The sequence below is a fragment of the Ochotona princeps genome, chromosome 21, assembly GCF_030435755.1.
Source record: "Ochotona princeps isolate mOchPri1 chromosome 21, mOchPri1.hap1, whole genome shotgun sequence".
Lineage (NCBI taxonomy): Eukaryota > Metazoa > Chordata > Mammalia > Lagomorpha > Ochotonidae > Ochotona > Ochotona princeps.
In genome coordinates this window covers 35,767,067-35,789,320 of record NC_080852.1, presented here as the reverse complement: position 1 = coordinate 35,789,320, position 22,254 = coordinate 35,767,067, and the positions used below count along the sequence as shown (strand labels likewise).

The 22,254-nt window shown below is 53.6% G+C and overlaps 1 protein-coding gene across 4 annotated transcripts in view; it reads right to left on the bottom strand.

Moving 5' to 3' along the window:
• The window catches only part of FGD5 (FYVE, RhoGEF and PH domain containing 5), a 104,549-nt gene that overhangs the window by 52,769 nt on the left and 29,526 nt on the right, over window positions 1-22,254 (bottom strand). For all 4 annotated transcript variants that reach the window (XM_058678386.1, XM_058678387.1, XM_058678384.1 and 1 more), the window contains one exon: window positions 14,584-17,161. In XM_058678386.1, coding sequence (XP_058534369.1) covers window positions 14,584-17,045 — 2,462 coding nt within the window. In that variant the 5' untranslated portion in view covers window positions 17,046-17,161. The remainder of the gene's footprint in view (window positions 1-14,583; window positions 17,162-22,254) is intronic.

Here is a 22,254-nt window from a genome sequence, read left to right as displayed (position 1 = left end):
ATCTGCAGGTTTGGTGTAAGGTCGGTAGGATGGGGGAGATCATCCTATTGTCTGGGTGGGTCCAGTGGTGTCACGCAGACCTGGCAAATAGAGAGAGCTCTCTGGCGACAATCAGACAGATTCCATGCAGAAGACTCAGCTCCCTGCTGCCGTGTGGAAGGCACAAGGGGTGGCCTGCAGGGGCCAAGGGCGACCTGCAGGGTCCAAACCTGGTCCACAGGGGCCAAAACCAGCCCAGGGCTGACAGCAAGGACACAGGGTCTCAGTCCTGCAGAGAAGGGCCATCACCTGACAGCTCCATGACCCCAGGAGTGAGCTCTCCCACGCAGCTGGCCAACACCTTGATTTTGCCCTTGTGAGGCCTTAAGCAGAGAACCTGATTGAGCTCACTGGACTTTTGATTTTGTTCTTAGCCTACAGAATTCTGGGAAAATTAGAGCAATCGAAAATGAGGATGCTGCGTCAGACACAGGGCAGACCTCAGAAATCAATCTGCTCAAGTCTCAGCTTTCTAAATGGAAAATCAAGACCCAGGAAGCAAAACTAACTCAAAAAGGGATGAGGGGCAGGGAGCCTGAGAACTCCAGGGTAAAACTCAGGCCCCTTCTGAACCGGCTCACGCTCAGAGCCATAACTACACACCAAACCAGCAAGCACAGCATCGCCTATGCAAATAACCACAGGCAATGACTTTGGACATGGTGTCTCACAGAGCCTGAAAAAGCTTCCCGCTGGCTTCCCTCTCTGTCTACAAAGGGCTGGACTTCATGCAAAAGCAAGAGGAAGGGGAAAGGGCTGCTGGGCCGGGCAGACAGGCCTTCCATCAGGCTTACATGATGTGACAGCCTAGCCCTGCAGTTGTGTCTGTGAAATATACTCCTTCCAGCTCCTAGTTCCAGGAAGCTAGCTGACACCTGTTCTCAAGGCCACATGAGAAGGAAGCCCTGGGCAACGCGCTGAGGAGTGACCTTTCCAGGTACAAGCAACAGACAGACCAGACTCCAGCCTCAGAAGACCTGATTCCTTTCACACCTTCTCCTTGTCCAAGTGTGGGGGACAATGGTCTGTGACAGTTTACATGGCGGCTTAGAAAAGGGTCAGGGGCTGTCCAATGAAGGCAGCGAGAGCAGGGTGAGCTGGGGCCGCCACCAACTGACTGACCTGCTGACCAACGCTCTCGGCCTCTGCCTCGACTTCCCACACAGAGGCCCCTGTCCTTGTTCATCCTGAAACCTTTCATCTTTTGGGGCCCGGCACGGACTAGATGCCCAGTGAAGGCTCCTTACCTAAATTCGCCTTTCAGAGCCAAGGAGTCTGGAGTCTGAGAAATTCTGTCCTCCTGCACTGCGTGTGTGTGGCCAGGGAAACAGAGTCCCAGAGTTCCATAGGTCAGAGATGTCCGCAGAGGATCGGGGTTCAGTGCGAACGAGCAGAAGAGGCAGCTGGGGATAGAGAAGCCCCTGGGGGAAGGGACAAGGTGGGCTCTGACCTGACTGGCCAGCAGGAAGCTAGGGCCTTGGTCAAGCATGCCAGGAAGTCCCACAGCCAGCACTGGTCTCAGGACAGAGCTGCAAGAGAAAGCTCCTAAGGCTGCACCCCAACTGCAGCTTCTCCTCTGGCTACGCATGTGCTTCAGAAACATCATCCTCCTGCATCCAATCCTGTTTCCCTCCTCCCGAAAACAGGCACAGTGACTGTAGCTTTCCTGCAGGGTCATTGTGCATGATGTGTTCCCCTGGCCAAGCACTTTCTCCCTGACTCTCTTATCATATTTTAGGACCAGGCCCAAGCCTTCTTTTCTTGGGCTGCAAAGAAGTTGTGGGCCCCTGTAAGAAGCTCTTCAAACTCCCTGTGCCACTCTGGCATGCCCAGCACCTAGCAGAACCTACGCTGAGAACCTGTGCAACTGTGCAGCTCATGTCTGCCTCTGGGCAGAGTCCATGAAGCAGGACCCGTAGCTGCCTGCTTCTCTTGTTTGCAGGAGTGACAGCTCCACACCTGTGGGGTGTACCCTATGAGATTCAGCCTCCAGAAAACATCTGCTGATGCTACAGATGCTGAGTGTCAGCTGTACTCCCAAGTCTGATTCTGGGCACACAAGGACCATCTGTCTGGGGTGATGTCCTTGGTGGGGACCTTGGGGAAGAAGTCACATCAACAGCACAGGTGGGAAAAATTTGCCCTGAGGTCAAAGAGTTTCAAAAGCATCTGTCTCCTGGGGGTCTACCAGGCAGTGCTGACCTGCTGGCATCTGAGTGCCTTTGTTGGGGTGGCCTGCCCTCTTCTCTGTCCTCACTGCCCCCCCAGCAGCCTTCCTGAGCAAGCAGCCAAACACCAGCACTCCTCTCCAGGCCTGGCTCTGTGAGGTGAAGGGGTTCTCATGGGTTGAGTAGAACATCATCCTCCTCCTTGAGCCTGAGGGTCAAGGTGGAGACAGAGAGAGCCCTGAGCCGAGGCAGAAGACTGCAGGACACAAGGGTCTCCCCTGGCAGTGCCTGCGGGAGCCCCCAGCACTTTGGTTCGGGCAGGTCTCCTCTGCTGCAGCCTGAGCAGCTGCCTCAACTCCTGATCCTTACTGACTCAGCCTGAGGCTTCAGACCTGGCCTTGACCTCGGGCCTCGGGCCTCAGGCCAGTAACGAAACTTGGGTTCGGACCAGGGACCTCCCTGGAAACCAGATGTAGCATCCACAAGGAGCTTCCCGGGGTGGGGAGCTTGGCCTAGAACAATCCCAAGAAGATGACATCACTCTCCCCTGTTTGCACCCAGGGTGGGACGGCAGGTGTGACCTGTGACCTGCACAGTGGTTCCCAGGGCAGTACCAGGGACATGGCTCTTGCCGCAGCCTCTCACAAGACTTCGCCGGGGTGTGTGTCCATCCCCGCCGTTTGCAGCTGTTATTCCTGCACAACACTCTCAGAGCCCTCAGTTCATTCTGCTCTTCATCCCTCTTCTTCCTTAGGGGCTTCCCAAGCGCTCAGCCTTGCAGGCGCCCCTTCCCATCCCTTCTGCACTTCCAATGCAGTCCCAGCCACCACCATCACCACAGTCACTGAGAACCCAAGTTCACACACCAAGCACTCGGCATGGGTTTTGGGTTTGTTTGTTGTTGTTTCCATCTGAACAGCACAGAGATTGCAACAGAGGAAGAGGGGTACAGATAAGAGATTTTCTATTCACTGGCTCATCCTGGCTGGACCAGGCCTAAGGCAGGAGCCAGGAACTTCATCTGGTGCTCCCACTTGGGCGGCAGGGATCCAAGTAATGGACCATCTTCTGCTGCCTACCCAGGTGCATTTGGCAGGGATCTGGATCAGACATGGATTAGTTAGGACTCAGACTGTCAAGCTGCTGTGAGGTGCGGGGGTCCCAAGCAGCGGCCTAACCTGGAGCCCCACAACAGGCACCCCAGCGAGGGTTCCTCTGAACCCCGAGATGCTTGCTGCTCTGTTATCTCCATTTTATAGTTGATGGTATGGAGATATTCCAAGAAAACAGCTTCCTCAAGGCCTCACTGGACAAACAACTGCCTATCCCTTATTTCCTCTTCAGGTCTTGGCTTCAATGTGTTTCTCAATCGGTGTCTTGCCTACTCCAAAGAGCAGTACTGAGAATCACTGGAGATGACAGACAGGCTTTGTAAACTGTGCAGGGTTAAGTTGCAGTTTGGGGCACCTGCACCCCATATCAGAGTTTTTAGGCTTGTGCCCTGGCTCCCACCCATGTGGGAGACCCGGGTAGAGCTCTAGGCTTCTGGCTTCCCCTCAGCCTGGCCCGACTCAGCCACTGCCGGAATCTGGGGTACAAATCAGCAGATGGAAGAGCAATTTCTCTCTCTCTCTTTTGTGTTTCAAACAGATAAATCTTACAGCTGTAAAACCCGGGGCACAAGGAATTCCGTGAGCTCCTGAACTCTTTGGGCTTCCCAGTCCAGCTCTGTGACCCTAAGAGACACCTGCTGGACAGCCTCTCTGACCAGGGTGCCCCCAGCTCCTACAGCCCAGACCCCCGTGGGGATGACACTCAGCTTCTACGGCAGGGTCAACTGTGGCAGGAGATGTCCTGTGGGCATGCCATGCCTCGTGCTGGGCTCTCAGACTGTGCCTTCCTTCCCTGCCATGTGATGTCTGGAAGCCTCGCTTTCCGATCTGCAAAATGGGGCTGAAGATCCTGTTCTTGCACGGCAACTGAGAGGATGAGCGCTGTGAACATGGCACCCAGTGCTGCTTCCTTTGTCCCACCGCATCATGAGCATCCTGTAAGATAGACGGGGAGGTGGGGGGCTACAGTCCAGGAGCCCCTGACCCAATAGTTACTTTCTCCGTATCTGCTTCTCTGCCTCAACAGAATAAAAGCCCTGTTTCTGAAAGATGGACAGGCATGGCCACTTCTCCTTCCTTCCCTGTGGGATCTAGTATGGGGTTCTACAAAGCTGTGATCATAGTACTGATGACAAAGATGTAAATATGCTTACCATGACAGGTGGCTCTTACTAACAGAAGATAGATTATACGAGGTGAGGTGGGATTCTCAACCTGCATTCCTCACAAACCACAGGTTCCTGGGGAAGGGTCACTTAGAACCCTGACTCCCAGATCAGAGCGCTGACTCCAGTCCTGGCGACTCTGCTTCCAGTCCAACTCCCTGCTACCATGCTGGAGAAGCAGCAGATGATGGATCCAGTACTTGAGTCCCTGCCGTTCACCTGGGAGATGTGGATGAAACTCCTGCCTCCTGGTGTTTGCCTGGCCCAAGTCTGGCTATTGTGGCCATTTGGGGAGTGAACCAGTGGATGGAAATCTCTTTTCTTGTCATTCTGCCTTTTAAATAAAACAATAACCCCCAAACCCACAGCCTCCTGTGAGTGAGGACTCGCCAAGATCCATCACAGATGCAGACACAGCTATGGCTTTAGTATCAGCTGAAATGCATCCAGCGCCAAGCTCTCCCTAAACTCTATCAACTCATTCTGCCCTCGCAACTCCTAGAGGGAGCTGATGCAATTTCCTTTTTTCTCCTCCCCCCCGCCCTTAAATTTGATTTATTTGAACAGCCAGCATTGTGGAGTAGCTGATAAAACCACTGCCTACATGCAGGCATCCCATGTATGTGCCAGGTCATGTCCCAGCTGCTCCACTTCTGATCCAGCTCCCTGCTGATGCTCTGTGAAAATAAATACAAGATGGCCCAAGGGTTTGGGTCCCTGACAGTCACTTGCGAGACCTGGATGAAGCTCTTGGCCTCAGCTTGGCCCAGCCCTGGCCATTTTGGCCACCTTGGCGGGGTGGGGTTGTGAATCAGTAGATGGAAGTGTTTCTACATGCACATTCCTTCTCTGTGACTCTTTCAAAAATAAATAATTGAATAAATCTTAGAGGTTTCTTTAAAAAGAACTTATCTTAAAGGCAAAGGAAAGAGGAGAGTGGCAGAAGAAGGAAAAGGGTGATCTTTCATCTGTTGGTTCACTCCCTAAATATCCACAACAGCCAGGAGTATGAGGCCCAAGCCAGGAGCGCAGAGAACAATCTAGATTTCCCATGTGGGTGGTAGAGGCTCAAGCAGTTGAGCCATCACTGTTGCCACACGTTAGCAGAATTCTGGAACCAGAAACAGAGCCAGGACGCAGCCAGGCACTGTGATGTAAAAGCGGCATCCCAAGGAAGGTCATGACCAAGTTCCAGTGTGTGAGGGACCCCAGGGGGCATGATGGGCACCAAATGACCACCTGGCCACTCCCTTCAATCCACCTGGGCCTTGACTCCACATGCGCTTCTGCACTCACTGGGTTGGCCTGCAGCCCAGGGTGCTGCCTGTGGTCCTTCGATGGTGGCGGGTGAGTCTGTCGGCACCTCAGAAGCCCCCTTCGGAACCAAGATATACTGGAGTCTCCCTTGGCCTCTCCACTGCCGTGGGACCTGGAAACATCTTGGGGACTCCAAGAGCTCAGAGACACAAGACTTATTATCACCTCCCTTTGCTTTCAATGACTGACCATGTGGGGAGCTCACCACCTCACAGGAGGCCCTTGCTGTTCACATCTCTTGGGGTCAGGAAGCCTCCCCAGGACACAGCAGAACTTGACAGAGAGCCCTGAGCAGACACTGCAAGGCAGGATTGTGTGTGTGTGTCTTGTTTTCTTAATTAAAATCATGCAAGCAAGTTCAAGCTTGCAAGTCCCCTGGCCGTGCCCTGACCTGGAGCAACTTCCCTTGGGGCTCTGTGTGTAGAGAACGGGAGTGTTTACACAGAGACCGGCCACGTCATCCCAAAACTCAGTGTCAGAAGCAGCCAGAGCCCTGGCCTCTCCCAGTCGGTGAAGCAGCTACAGTCTCAGATCTCCCCGACACGCGGGCTCGGCGGCCGCCTTCCGCGGGACAGCCTGGGAGATGTTCTCACCACTCAGAAATGATGATGGGCTTTCTGTCCTATGGACCTGCAGGACTGGGGCCACAGATGATAAATTCTGGTTTAAAGGGAGCCCTGGCCTGCTGCAAAACTTGCTTTGTGGCGGCTCTGTGGGTGCCATTGCACTAGCATGGATGCCATTCTACCTGCCTGGGAGCCTTTCTGCCTGTATACATTTTCTATATCATTTCTGGGCTCCTAGACCTAAGCAAGTGGTTCCCAGAAGCCACCCAATTCTGAACACCCATTAGAAGCACATCTCTATTCTGAATAGCCACACTCTGCGTGTCCTCACTTGTGATACCTGCAGGGTCGGTGTCCTCTGGGAATCCGTCAAAGGAGCTGACCCAGAGAGGGGACCTTCCTTCTGCTCTTGGCTCTACTATTCCCCGGCTTCCAAGCCAAGCCACCATTCCTCACTAGTTTCTTTTTTTGAAAATTAAACTGGGCGGTGGAGGCGGGAGAGGGGCAGGTGTTTGGGGCAGCAGTTAATTCCCCACTTGGGATGCCCTCATTCCATATCAGAATGTCTGGCTTCAAGGCCCAGCTCCGCTCTCTGCACACTCTGGAAGGCAGCAGGCAGGGCTCAGGCAATGGGGCCCCTGTCCCCCACATGCGAGACCCAGAGTTCCTGGTGCCTGGTTTTGGTCTGGCTTAGACCTGACCACTGTAGGCAGCTGAGAAGAAAACCAATGGATGGGAGGTTTCTCTACTTTTCTCTTCTTCTATGCCATTCAAACAAATAAAATTTTTAAAATATTATGAAAAAATAAAAACGAGGGGCAGTCATTTGGCACAGGGGTTGATCCTAAACAGGACGTCCACATCCCACAGACTGCCTGGTTTGGGTCCTGGTTCTGCTTCTAATTCCCTCTTCCTGCTAACGTGTATTGCGGCAGGTGGCAGGTTAGGGTTCATTAACTGTACGAGTCCCTGCCAGCCACATGAGGCCTGGGATGGAGCTTCAGGCTCCTGGCCTTGATGCACTCCAACTGCAGCCACTATAGATCCTTTCTCTCTCTCTGCCTTTTACATAACACAAAACATAAAGGATTAAGTTAAAAACTGGCTAAACACCCCCAGACAGCAAATTAAGAGAAATGCTGCAGGTAAAGAGAGAAGGACTCTCAGGGCACAGTTCCCAGCACAGGTACTAGGAACCCCCATGGCTTAAAACCCCAGCTCTGCCGGTGACCAGTTCTGCGACCCTGGGCTCTTTCCTTGCTAGCCTCTTTCCACCTTGGTTTCCTCATCTGTTGACAGGTGAAAAAAACACCACCTGTGTCTCAGGGTGCTCAGGCCAAAGCAGAAGCATGCAAGGCAGCGCCTGGCATGGGGCTGCATCTGCCCCAGCTCCTGGCAGTAAAGCACAAGATTTCTGGAAACTCAGCATGTCCCTCAGTGGATGTGAGACCTCACTCACCCCACCACCCTCACGACAGCTCAGTGATATAACGACTCCTGGCTCCGACCTGGCAGTAGTGGCCATCTGGGGAGGGGTCTCTGACTTTCCCATAAATAAATCCATCTTTCAGACAATAAACCGGTTGCCTCCTCAGAGAAGTTGCCCCTTTCACCGGGCCCTTGGTCTGGCGCTGCCCCACTGGCGGCTACGGCTCACTCATTCCCTGGCTGCCTCTCCTCCCAATGGTGGCACATCAGCTGCCACAGCCACGCCCAGCACCAGCCTGGGACATGCACGGATGGAGGGCTGCGTTCCGGGTGAGACACGTGCCTCCCCACTTGATAGGTGGGACGCAGTGAGGCCCACACAGTCGCCAGCTGGAACAAAGGTCTCTGACCTCTACGGGGGCTCGGCTGGCCAGGGAGACCTGCTGCTAACACTGCACCAAAGACCCAACTCCGATTAGCGAGAATTATTTCCACACTTCCCATGGCAGGGAGGGGCAGAGAACGCTAACTTTATGAAGGCAAAGCCTGACTGTGATGAACACTCAGCCATAATTCTGTCTTTGTTACAGCTCCCCAAGTGAAGGAAAAAAAAAGTAGTCGGGGGTCTTAATATCACGCCAGTAACATCTCAGTGAGTGGCTGCCTGACACTGTTTTCTTATTAGGGCCCCTCCCTGTAAAATTTTATTGCATTTAATTAAAAATTATTGCTAAAAGAAACAGCTGCAGACGGTCTTATTTTAAGTTGGAAAATTAAAAACTGGATGTTCTCATCAGTCAATTTCAACAAGCAGCACAGCCACATGCATTAGGATGTGATGGTTTGGAGATTCTAATAATTTTTATGGCATTTCCAGGTTCTTTTAAGTGAAACTTAATGAAAGCTCTGCGTGAGTTCATTTGTCAAAAACATCATCATACCAGAAAAGCTCTTGGCTTGCAGGCAGACACGAGGATGCCAGGAAACCCACACCAGGTGGGCCTCACACCCAGCTCCGTGGAGTCCGGTGGCAGCAGGAGGCCTGGTTATGACAGGGGGACTGCAGGAGGGTTGCCAGTCACTTTGTTATCCAAGGAGATGGCTGTCACTCTGAGGGACACTCTGGGGACTCAAGGGGCATCTGCCTAGGTGGTGGCAGGGAATAAGAACACAGTCCCGGGCCTCGGAGCAGACCACCACCCGTCCAGCTCATCATGCGCCTTGTCTCCTGGATCATGGGTTTCAAAGAATGAGTTACTATCTCTGGCTGTACCTTTTTTTTTTTTTTAATCAGAAACCAACTTGACTCATGTTTATTTGAGCCAGGACTGTGGGAGAGAAATGGAAAAATGAGAAGAGATAGGCAAAGGCAGATGCCATCTGGCCTTAGAGTTCCTCAACACAAGCCTGGGGGCACTGCACACACTCTGAGATGGAGCTGCCCTCCTGCCCCTTGGCAGCCATGGCCCCCAGCTCACTCATCACCTCTCAGGGGGACCACTGTGATGCCTTCTGAACCATGCCCCCCGCCACCCCCATCTCTAGCACAGCACGCCCCTCCTCTACACACCAACCCCACCCCGCTGGCCTCCCTATCTCACCCTGCACACAATGAGCTCCTTCCATGTACCCCTTGGGTCGCTTCTCACACCCAGCCTTGCGCGCAGGCTCGGCTTTCCTCCCACCTGTGCCTGTCCACTTCCATTGTTAACTTGTGCTCCTCTACCAGAGCCACCGCAGACATCTCCCCAGCACTGGGGCTTTTAGCAGCGCTGGGAACCAAGGCTCTGAGGAGCTGCCCGACTGCCTGCTTGTACATCCATCCATCCAGATAGCACTCCTGGGCTGCCCCGCATCCCTCTCTGCCAAGAACAGGATGTGGAAGGCATGTAAGCAGAGTGTGCTGACGGAACTGGTGCTACGTGGTCCTGCACTAAGATACTAAGGCACAGTGTGGTGGGTCGCAGAACCCTTCAGCCCCACTGCACTTTCTAGCCACTGTCACCACAGTCCCACTTCGCTTCATCTGCACACCATTCTGCTCCACTGGGCTCTAGGAACCCTGCCTTCCCTGCAGGGTCCCTGTCCTCACTGGTGCGGCTAAGCCCCGGAAGCCAGCCTGATCATTCCCGATCGTCCCTCAGCGACTCTGGGGTCCGATTCCTCTCAGGCCAGAGATGGTGCCTGCTTGCCCGATCCTGTTCCCTGCTCCTTCCCGACTTGACCCCGCCCTGTGCCTTGGCCAGGATGATCACTGCCACCACACATTCACTTCCCTGGAGTCTCCTTCCTGCTTCTCCTTGCGTGCATGCTGATTCATGAGGTCACTGGAGCACTGACTTGTAACTGCACTCTGACAGGTGCAGAGTTCTCCCCAGCCTGAGCTGAGGAAGAACGCTGTGAAATGAGGCACCTGGGACCCCCGCCACACACTCCCCAGGAAGCAGCAGCTCCCGAGTGGGCTGGTTCATTTGCTGCACCTACTAATCAGCCTCACCTCATGAGGTGGCCCCCAGAACTCCAGGCTGCAGTTCAGGCACCCCTGGCCACAGCAATGAAAGGTCTCCACAGGGGTCCCAAGGCAGAGAAAGGCACCAAGCACCTCCTGAGCCCATTCCAGGAAATCTGGTTTTGTAGAGGTGTGGTCAGCAGACTGAAAAGCCAGCCAGCCACCAGCAAATAGAGACAGGTGTCCTCCCACTTTCACTGAGCCACTGTGCAAGGGACTGTGCAGGGGATTGAGTCTGAGTCTGCCTATGAGAAAGCATGCCACAGAGCACTGGCTTGAGTCCCAGCTGCTCCACTTCCAATCCTGCTCCCTGCTGAAGTGCGTGGGAAAGCAGTGGAAGCTGGCCCCCTGCCACTGACATGAAGACCCAAATGAAGTTTCAGGCTTCTAACTTCAGCCTCTCCCAGCCATTTGGGGAACGAGAAGGTGGGTTGAAAATCTCTGTCTCTCCCTGTCTCAGTAACTTTTTCAAATACAGCACAGGAACTCCTGCTTAGGTAACTGTGAGTTGTAATCATCAACAGAGGCATTTGTTAAATTGTAACTGCAGAGCTACAACCAAGCTGTGGCTGCTGTTGGGGTAAGAGACAGCCAAGGACTGCTCACTGGTGTAGCTCAGGTTGCTGTTAGTCACCCTGTTCTCATCTCATCCTACAGCTGACGTTCCCAATCCACGACCCTGATTTCACTGACAACTGACAAACCAAAGTCAAACCGGGGCAGAACAATTGTGTGTGTGTGTGTGTGTGTGTGTGTGTGTGTGTGAGAGAGAGAGAGAGAGAGAGAGAGAGAGAGAGAGAGAGAAAGAGAAACAGGAAAAAGGAAAGAAAGGAAGTGGGAGACAGGACAGAGACCCTACAATAAAAGGGACCAGACTCATGCCAGCCCAGATTGTACAATTTTGGAATCAAATTCAAATCTGGCATCCACTACTGCATGACTGCTGCGTCATCTGTAACAGCAGTTGCTAATCATTTTACTGTCTGCTGTATTAACTCATTTATTCTTAATGATTTAACGAGTCAGGTGTAACTATCCCTCCCCCTTTTACAGATACACACACGAAGCACTGGCAGGTAAGATACTTGTCCCGGGTTACATGGTGGTGGAGCACATACTGAGACCCAGGCCACAAGGCCACATGCACTGCACCTGCTCCCAGCCTGCCTCATCTATCAGCACAAACAGCTCCTGTAACTCATCAAGGACAGCATGAGTGGCTGGAGACAGGAAGAGAGGAGAACAGGCTGCACACGTGAGTGGTGCGATTCCAACAGTGGACAATGAATGCTCACTGCAAAGCTAACTTTTCAAGCCAGTTTGGACATTTTTGTGACACAGTGTTGGGTAGAAGTGGCCTCAGGGTTGACGCTGATGTGCAATGCTGGTTGATTCAATTAGATTTGCCGCCACATGAGGAATAAAGATGAAGAGCCCTGTTTCACAGTCCTCTTACTCACTGCTGGGGAATAAATAACAATGAATTCCAGCACAGGAGAACTGCTTCATTCTCAACCTTTGGAGTCCTTGCAATCACCTCGCGCACAAGGTCTTTGGTGGTACCAGACACCCTCAACACATCTCCCTGTTCAACAAGAGGACCAGGCCTCCAGCTCTGGCCTCGGCAAGCCATGGCCTCCAAGCAGACTTCATCTATGTCATTTTATTTTTCTTTCCACCTTATTTTTCCATTGCCTTCTTTTCTTACATTTTTTAAAAATTCATTTGAAAGACAGAGAAAAGAGAGAGAAAGAGGCGAGAGATGGGGGAGAGAGAAAGAGTGAAAATGAACTTCCATTCATTCAGATTCACTCCACAAATGCCCGTGTGTAACCAGGTTGAGGCCAAGAACCTAAGACTCCAGCCTCCCCCATGGATGGCTGACACCCACACACTTGAGCCATCACCTACTGTCTCCCAGAAAGCAGAGATCAGAAGTGGAGCAAGTATGAACTACCCAGGCATTGTAACATGGGATAGGGGGTCCCAGAAAATGTCTTAATTGCTGTGCCAAATACCCAGCCCTCAACCACCTTTTATCTATGGCAACTGATGGCACAAAGTATCTCCCTGCCCATTTTTTTTTAAAGCCAAAACTGAGCTGATTTATAGAAACAAGCACAGCATAAGGAGCCTAATAGAAACACAAGAGGTGACAGAGCAGAAGCCAACAGCACCGTTTCCCACGTGAGCAGCCCGGCTGGGCCTGGTCTTGGGCCCTGTGGTCAGGTTGGGGCTCCAGCGACAGGAATCCCGATCTTGCGTTGCTCTGTGTCCTGCCCTCTTTCGAGCTGCTGATGTTTGCTTTGGCCCTGGCCTCTGATCCCCACACTGAAGCAAGGTGTGGGGGAGGACAAGCAGTCGAGGCCGGAAGCAACTGTTTCCCCATCCTCTCACCCCCTCCACCACGAGGTCTGGTGCACACATGTCTGAGACTGGCAGCAACCCTCCATCTACCCGGGACGCAAAGCGCCCACTCTCGCAGAATGGTAGGGACCCGCTCTGCCCCACTGCCCTAGGGCAGTCACCTGTGCCTCTCAATCTGACATGTCTCAAATCTGCCCTGCCCAGACCTGCTCCAGCCCCAAGTGGGGAATTTTCTTCCCTTTTGCCTCCACCTGCTTCATGCAGGAAAGCAGAAGAAAACTTTCCCCACTGATTGATGGTTCCTGCATGGGAGACTGATCCCACTCGACCTGCCCTTCGGTGAATGGCATCATGGCAGCCACTGCGCTGCTGGAACTTCGGGTCTGACAGGTCAGGGCCCTCCACAACTCACTAGGCTGCGGCACCGAATGCTGGACAGGATACGGAAGCTGCAGCATTTTCCTGGGTATGTAATTCACCCAGTTGTCATGCAAACTTGGATAAAGAAACCAGACCCTGTTACTTCACAGATACCGTATAGATCAAGGCACTGACACAACTCCAGGGGTAGCACATATAGACTGAAAAACGTAAGAGCCACCCTTGACGCTGACTGCACAGCACACAACCTACTGATCAGACCTGGCACTCTACCACATGTCACTGCGAATTCCTGAAACGGGAGTCAGGCCACCTGAGTTCCTAACTCTGATTTCTCCACCAGCTCCTGAGAGGTGCTGAGCTTGCTGTGGCCCGAGGGAGTGGAGCGCAGACTGGGTGACTACCTGCTGGAAGCAGCAGGCTGGAGGTCCCTGCCAGCATGGAGACCTGACAGCTTCCCAGAGTGGCTCGTAGGCACTGGGGTTAAGGGGGCAGTGGGCTGGTGCAGGGTGCCCTGCAGCCATGTCCCTCTTGCAGTTCCCACAAGCCCTCGTTCTCTAAACCTGACTCCAGTCCTCAGGCGGGACGGGCGTTTACTTTGGCTCTGACAAGCAGAGGTTTGCACCATTGCGAGGACTCCTACAGATAGCCCTGCCGCAGCCTGGGGCAGCGAGAAGGTGGAGCGAGGCTGGGGAGCTGGGTGCACCCTTCAGTCCTGGCAGGCTCCCCTGGGAATACCCAGCAAAGCTGCTGTGCAGGGCTGTTCTAAGTCCCTGCACATAGTGGGAGAGGAGGATGAAACCATCTCCAGTTTGGCCTTTCCTGAATTCAGACCCAACACACCCAAGACTGCAAATGGTGGAGGCTGGCCTTCATCGCCTCTAAGTTGTCTCTGCAAAGTTGTCTCGCAACAACTTCCTCAGGAGGGCCACTCAGTCAAGGTGGGGTCAGAAAAATCTCCACTATCATGCAACGGCTTCAGTGCTCCACCTCCTCTGACTTCCAAAGTCAATCAGTGAAGCAAAAACATGTCAGCTTAAATAGCTCAGCTTAAAGACTTCCATTCAGAAATTTAGCTCAGGGCAAGAAAACTTCTTTAAACAATTTAAATAAACCGTCTTTTCTACCTCCCAGAGCATGCTTATACAATATAAAGGGTATCCATCTCAATTTAGGGTATTTTCCTGATGGTGAAAGATGTTTAGTTTGGTTAGATTCCAGGACCTTCTCTTCTGGTGACTTTCCCACAGGGGAGCAGCAAAGCCATCTGGGAGATGTGAGGAACATCTCTCTGATGCTTCCTCCTGTGCTGCATTTGGCATTTTGGGGAGTTCCCTCACCCTAAAAACCTACTCCATTCTTCCCTAGCACTTGTACCCAGAGGTGGCGCAGCTCCCATTCGCCAGATGACGCTTGGGGTTGGGAGAGCTGTCCACCCCAGGTCACATGGAGACCAGTCCACCCAGTCCCCCTGCCCACCGCCTCCACCTCCTTTTCGCGCAGGGGGTGGCCAGCGAGCACACACCGTACCTTTCTGTGTCCTGCTCAGCGTTCTGCTGCTTGCTTTCGAAGGCGTTGAAGCTGCTCATGTCCACATAGCCATCATTCTCATTGGCCGTAGACAGGGCTCGGCTCTGATCCTCAAACAGCTTCGTGAACGTGCCGGCCCTGGCAGGCCTCCGGGGAGGGATCTGGATGTTCTCGTAGTCCGAGTTCATGGCCGGGATGTTCTCGTAGTCGGACGTGTCTGCATTGGGGAATGAAATGGACCGGGGCTTGGTCAGCGGCAGGGGCAGAAAAGGTGGCCGGGAACGGTCTTCGAAGGACTCCACCCTGGACACCGTCCTGCTGAAGGGCACGCCTCTCCTCTTGCTGTCACGATAGAAGATGAGGGAGGAGGGGGAGTCCGAGGCCCGCAGCTTGCCAGGCCGGGCCTTGAGCTGAGGGGAGTTGCTGAGGCTCCTGCGGTCCAGCTCCAGGATCCTGGCAGGCCCGTGGTAGCTGGACTCCGAGGAGGATCTGGAGGAGGACACATTGACGTCCACGTGTACTTTATTCTCTGTCTTCTTTCTGAATGTCAGCTCTAAGAACCGCTTGAAGGACGACTTCTTCTTCTTGGGGTGCTTGTCGGGGGAGTCGCTCTCGGTCAGCAGCGATGGGGAGCTCTTGGTGATGGGTTTCTTGGTGATGCAGGCCAGGTCGAAGGGGGGTGGGATATCGACCATGGACGACGGCGTGGAGGTGCCGCTGGATGGCAGGTGGTTCCGCTGGGAGAAGCTTCCAGAGGAGCCAATGACACAAGGCAAGGACAGGTTGTCATCCTTCCTCTTGATCCGGAGGTCGTCTAAGCCGTCGGGTTCCCTGGACATGCAGGTGGGAACCTCTCGGCCTTCCACGGAGAAGGACCGTGGGTACAGCGTGAAGGCTCGTGGCTTGGCTGGCAAAGCCCTGCCCACCTCCATGGGCTTCCCCTCGGAAGACAACGATGACAGCACTGTCTTCCCTTCCTGCTCAGGGCATTCTTCAATGCTGGTGGCTAATGTGCCAGCTTCTGGGCCAGTTTCTTCAGGGACAGTTTCCGGGACGGAGCCAGCCACCTTCCCAGAGTGGGGCCGGGCCCTGGCAACAATGTTTTTCCTGTCCATGGAGAGTGAGCCACTATCAGCATCCAACTCCTCTCTTAAGCCACAGCTAGTCAGGGTGTCTCCATCAGCTGAGATCTCCACCTGCCCGCCCTCTCCAGGGTCAGCCTGGCATGTTGGAATGACTCCCATCACGTAGGGGTTGGCAAGAGCATCGTCCGTGGTGTCCTCCCCCTCCTCCTCTGGCACAACAACCACATCAGGGACACAGAGTCCCTCCCCAGCCACAAGGTCCTCCTCCATACAGGGCCCTGACCTCGGTTCACACTCGGGGTTGGAGCTTTTGGCTGGCTCAGGGAGAGGAGAGGAGCTCTCTCCACAAAACGAGGTGCTCTCTGTCGGGAAGAACTCGTAGGGACTTTTTGCGCGTGATGGTGGGAAGTCATCCACACATTCATTCTCAAAAGGGACAATGTGGCAGCTCTCCTCGGAGGCTTCATCCTCTGCCAGCTCTCCGTCCTCCCCTTCCCGCAGGTCCTCTTGTGCCTCTGTGGGGGTGGCCAGCATTTCTTCCTGCTCAGTTTGCTCATTGGGGTCAGGGCCAGCAGCCACGTCTGCTGGGTCCTCAGTGGCGTCACACTCCTGCTCGGAGACTTCGGAGTTCTCCCTGGTCACCTCTGCCTCCTGGATGCCCGTGGCCAAGTCCTCATTCTCAGGCGGTGCCTTGGTGGCATCTTCAGCATCCCATGCGTTGTCTTCGCTTGGCCCCCCAGGCTCCATGTTGGCACAGCCGGTTCTATCGTCCTCCACCTCCCCGAGGGCCTCAGGAGGCCTGGGATCCTTGTCAAGGTCTACTGGAGTTAGGATGATGTCACCCCCAGAGACATCCTCCCTGTCCCATAGCACATTGTCCTCCGGGCTGCCCAGGTTCTGCTCATCTGCCAGCTCCTCATCCTCCTCCCTGGTCCCCAGGTCCTGGGGGATGTCCTCATCTTTGGGGGTGTGGTCTATGCCTTCCTCATCATCTGCACCTTCTTCATCCTCTCCGCTCAGTGCCCCACCTGCTGAGCCATCAGCAGCCGGCAACCCCTCCCCACGGCATGCCTCGGTTCCCTCCTCTTCCCCAGGAGCACTCAGGGCCACTGTGACCACATCCTCTCCACAGGACCCATCCTCGGGCTTGTCCTCTTTCGGTGGAGCCCTGGGGGCCACGATATAATCCTCGTCTGTCTCCGATTCGGAGCACTCCAGGCTGGGCCGGAACCCCTCACAGAGCCCCCTGTCTACACAGAGCAGCCTCCCGTTGCTGCACTTGTTGAGGCTGTTGTTCAGAGACACGCTGGCTCGCCACTCATTTGGGGCAGCCAACTTGGGCTTGGGGGCGATGGGAGGTTTTGGTCCCCTGGACATGAAGTTTGGGCTGTGAAGACCGTCGGGCCTGGGTGATGAAGGGAGCTTGGACGTGGTCACTGGAGGGAGGGTTCGGGTGGTCTTTGGCTTGGGAGCAACTGGTGGTTTTGGAGAATCTGGAAAGGACAAAGAAAGTACAATTAACTTGGTTTCCACTCAGAGTCTCCTATTTTTCATGGTAAGGGAACTCTGCAGATGGGGTCCTCAACCCTAGTAAATCTGACCTGGGCTATGCTCCGGCTCGGGATTCTCTGTCCCCGAGCTAATATTCCCTGACCTTCCACTGATGATTCACTCATAAACTAAATGAACAGACTGTGTCTCCATACATTATCCAGCAGACGAAAATCAACCCAATGAAATCTCATCCTCCACCCCTACCCACCTCATTGCATTCATTCATCTGATGACTATTTATTTTCTTTTTTTATATTTGGTTGTTATTTATTTAAAAAAAATTACAGAGAAAGGGAGAAAGACAGAGAGAGAACTATTTTTCATTTACTGCTCCATGCCTTAGATGGTCACCTAAACAGCTGAGGTTGGGTCAGGTCAAAGTTGGAACAAGTGGAGTTCTGGAGCCTAGAGCTCTACCAGGGTTTCCCACACAGGTAGCAGGGGCCCAAGGACTCAAACCATCTGCTGCTGCTTTCCTAAGTGCATCTGCAGGGATCTGGATAGCAAGTGGAAAAGCTAGGACACAAGCTGACACCAGATGCCTTTCATTGATGCACAAAGTTGTTGACAGTGGGGTCTTCCAGAGTTCAGAGCAGAATACCTCTGCTCAGCGTTCACAGGTAAGTTAGAACAACCAAAGGACACAGCCAGATCCCTACAATGTTAGGATGGGACAGCTGCGTTCTCCTTGGCCCCGGGGAATGACACGCTAATGGTGTCTCATACTGGATGAGTCGGCTGAGGGTCATGTCTGAAATCGACACACTGATATCTGACCAGCCCAGAACCCCAATCTCATGGCAGAAACCACATGGTTATTTGCCAACATGGGCTACTGTGCAAAGTCTCTTTGCCTGGGGATGTCGAGGACTACAGAACAGTGGGACCAGATGTAGTGCTGGTTGCATATATTACATGAACTAGAGAGGTCCTGGGTGGGGAGATGTTCACAGATCCCATGGAAGTCAAGCTTCAGCTAGGTGTTGCAGGATGGGAAGAATCCTAACAGAGGAAGGGCCAAGAGAATGGCTGTCAAGTACCACATCTCCTGGCATGAGCCAGCCCATGCCTTTGCCTGCTTGCCCTTCTGCCTCTTGGCCTCTAAGGTTCCTCTGCTCCCCAGACATGGGGCGACCAATCAGTCTTACATGTCTGCTTCCAAAGCACTGCCTGAGTGCCACTGCCCAAGCATCAGGAGACCTATGTTTCCCCTTCTGCTTGGCTGCATCTCCCAGCTCCATCCCCACCAACACCTGGACATGACAAAGCAGCCTCAGAATGCCAGCAAGCCCTCCTCTTCCCCTGCACTTCCACCCAATTCTGCCTCTGCAGCCTCTGACAGCACTTGTGTTGTGCCCCATCCAACACTGCCCCATAGGATTATCACAGGGGCTATGTAAACAATTACACATGTGTGTGATGTCTGATTTTCTCAGAGGCACACATATTAAAAGTAAAGAAAGTAGGTGCTGGTGCTATGGCACAGCAGGATAAGCCAATGCTGATGACTCAGGCATCCCATGCGGGTACTGGTTCAAGTCCTGGCTGCTTCACTTCTAGTCCAGCTCTCAGCTGATGACTGGAGAAAAGTAGCAGCAGACAGCCCAAGGGCTTGAGTTTCTGCCACCCACACAGTAGATCCAGAAGAAGCTCCTAGTCTCTGGCTTCAGTCTGGCTCAGTCTTGGCTACTGTGGCTACTAGGGGAGTGCACCAGCCAGTGGAAGACCTCTCTCTGTGTCCTTCTCTGTAACTCTGGGTTTCAAATAAATAAATAAATAAATCTTGGGCAAAATAAAATAAAAATTAAAAAGCAGAATCACTTTAACACCAGATTTTGCCCAGCTCAGTATATCCAAATGTTAACATGTCAATACAGTTCAATTTGTGGTTTATGATGGTACAAAAGCACACCCTACAATCGTTCTGCTTCCGCTTTCGAAACAGGAGTCAACCAACTCCACAAGACATTCAACACTTCATAGCAAGTGCGCTTTGGGCTGCATAGCTCAGCCTGACTGGAAGCTAATGGCAGTGTTCTGAGCACCCTGAAGGGAGGTGAAGCTGCACCTCGAGGTGCAGGTCAGCTGCGTTGAATGAATTTTCTAGTAGGATGAGTTTCCTGGGGTGTCATCTCATTGTCATTCAAGGCACATCTGTAACAATGACATAGCGTTTATTCACAGATTTTGACATTTTGTTTTCATGCTGAGTCTCAAAAAATCTCCTATCTCCCATGCGCAGTGCACTTGCAGGCAGACTAGCCCCATTCCAAGAGTTCATCAGCCCTGGTATCTGAATTATCTGGAGGCCTTCACTTGGGAACACTCTAAGCTATGCAGTGGGCAGAAGCTGTGCCCCATGCAGTCAAAGCCAATCTTTGCCAGCCATGTGCTGCCCTGGTGCAAGTCTTGCTCCATGCTGACCAACTATTACACAGTACCAGCGGCCAACAGCCACCATCCAGCACTGGGCTCAGGCATTAGCATGGACTCATTGACCAGAGGTGGAGCTCATGGCTCATCTCTAACAGGTGGCATTTCAGAGGCCAGGAGACGTGACAGAGGGACAGATAGGCCATGAAAAATAACCATCACCTTGGACACATGGCCCTCCTCCTCATCCCGTATTTCATCCACTCAAGCTATTGATCTATGGGCACTGTGTCCTCAGGAAAGGTTACAGTGGACAGCTGAGGCGTGATTCTGCAAGAAAATGCCTCCTGCACTGGAGCCCCTGCAGATGGCAGGTACCAGGGCCCACCTGCTCTCCTAGTTCTGTGAAGCACAGTGCTTGTCTTGTTTACATCTGACATCCAGGCTGAGCCCTCTCTGAAGACAAGGACACCGAGACAAAGCAAGTGGTTGCCATGAGGTCATCCAGCGAGTCCAGGGCAGACCCTGTGGGGATCCTGGGCTTCCGGCTTCGTGGTCCAGTGCCTGACTCTCTGCCTTATCATTTTGCCACCGACCTTTCTCCCCTCTAGTGCAGACTTACCGGTCCTAGCACCTTGTAAGACAGAGAAGAGTGAAATGCAGGGAAATTGAAGCTACAGGTAGGCAGCTAAGCTAGATAGAAGGCTGGGTCCGAGCTCAGAAGACTGACTGACAGTGGGCTGTATGACTGGCTTTAACTCCCTTCTGCCCTATGTCCATTGGCCCAGTTCCATGAAGTAACTATGTCCTGTGCACCTGCCACAGGCTCAGGACACATTTATACAGGAATCACCAACCCTTGTCTGCTTGGGACCACGTCTTGGGGGGTGGTGAGGGACACCGCAGACTAAGGGTGAGCATACTGTGCAACGCACGACAGAACAAAAGGCTGGCAGTGAAGGATGGGGAGGGTGTACGCCATTATCAACAGAAGGACGGAGACAGGACTCACTGAGAGAACCTCAGAGCAAAGACACACAAGAAGTAAGTGCCAGTCCAGCCAACAGCAAAGAAGCGAGCAAGGCTGGCAGGGTGCGAAAAAGCTGGGCAAGAGCAAAGACAAGGCCAAGAGGGCAACAGGACAAGTGGATCACATGGGGCACCTTGTGGGGCCTCCCAGGGAGGAATGGGAGCCACTGTGGGCTTCTGAAAAGATGCGCAGGTGCACTCTCACACGTGGAAATGAACTGAAGCAGAGAGTAAGCCAACAGTGAGCCCAGTGGGGAGGCTCTACCGAGATCCAGGTGGGAGGTGAGGGCAGCTTGGTGCAAGATGGGATGAAAAGCAGAATGCCTCCATGAAGACTGTGCAGAGGGGACCTGCTGATGGCTGACACACCAAACGGGAAAAGCCAAGGACAACGCCAAGTTTTGAGCCTGAGTAATGCGGAAGGTGAACTTGAGCCACCCAACTAAATGGGAAGAAGCTGCATGTGCTTGGGAGGAAACCTGCACTTCAGTTTACTGGTGTCAAGCACAGGTCACCTGTCACGTGTCCAGGGGGAGCTGTCAAAGAGCTACAGCTGGGGATGGCACCTAAAGCATAAGCCAGGAGAGATCACAGGGAATGGGAGCAGCCAGAGAAGAGAGCAGGGCCAGGAGGGGTCGGGGGTGGGGCACTAGCTGGGGCAGGAGCCCAGGGGAATGCAATCAGAGCAGAGTGTGTGAGAGCAGCCGGCCCTGCCCCTCTTTAGAAAGGAACCATGGGACCCCTCCATCAAGGCCAAGGCCACAGAGAGCACTGAAGCGCACAAGGACACAGCACAGGACAGATGTGAGGGCTACAGCACTGCAGACAGAGGGGACGAGTCTGCAGCCAGGCACCAGCAATGCAAGCCCTCTGGGCTGTCCTACAGCTTGCCCAGCAGCTCTTTAGGCAGGGCCGAAGGGCATGTCCGAGCCAGGATCTCCTCCGAGGTAAGGCTTGGATTTCTGGTCATCAGGGCCCAGCCAGTCACAGCTGGTGGCCTCTGCCCTCACCCATATCCTTCTGGCACCAAATGGCCCTCCTCTCTCTTGACATCACAGTCTGGGGCACACCCCGCCCACACAACGTTCCCAGCACCCAGGGCTCATGGTGGGTGGTTGAGCCCAGGTGGGGTGAGTCAACCAGGGGCGGGGGGAGACCCCAGTGATGAGGGATGCAGCTTCTGGTGATGGACATCACCCCCAGCCAGCCCCCTGGCATGGTTTCTATTTTCCCTTTCTCTGTGTTTAAATTAAGTATCTGTCACTCACACATCCCTGTTGGCTGCCTGCAGAAGCTCCATCTCGGCACAGTGTCAGGAGAAGCATTACACAGGGAGGCACAAGCTGGACCGACTGCCTCTCCCGGCCGTGCCATCCATGGAGCAGCAACCTCAGGCAAGTCCCTTTCCTCTCCCCAAACTTGGTTTCCCACCTCTAGCGGGAGAGGAGGGGACCAGGCAGCCACAGTCTGGGCTGCCATGGTTGACAGCAGACTCCTCTGATGATGCCCTCTGCCACCCCCAAGGCCATCTCCACTACACTTCAATACACTCCCCCTGGAACCCTGGTAACCAGATGCTACAGGAGTAATTATCTTCCAATTTCACCTTTCAATTGCATCTTAATTTAAC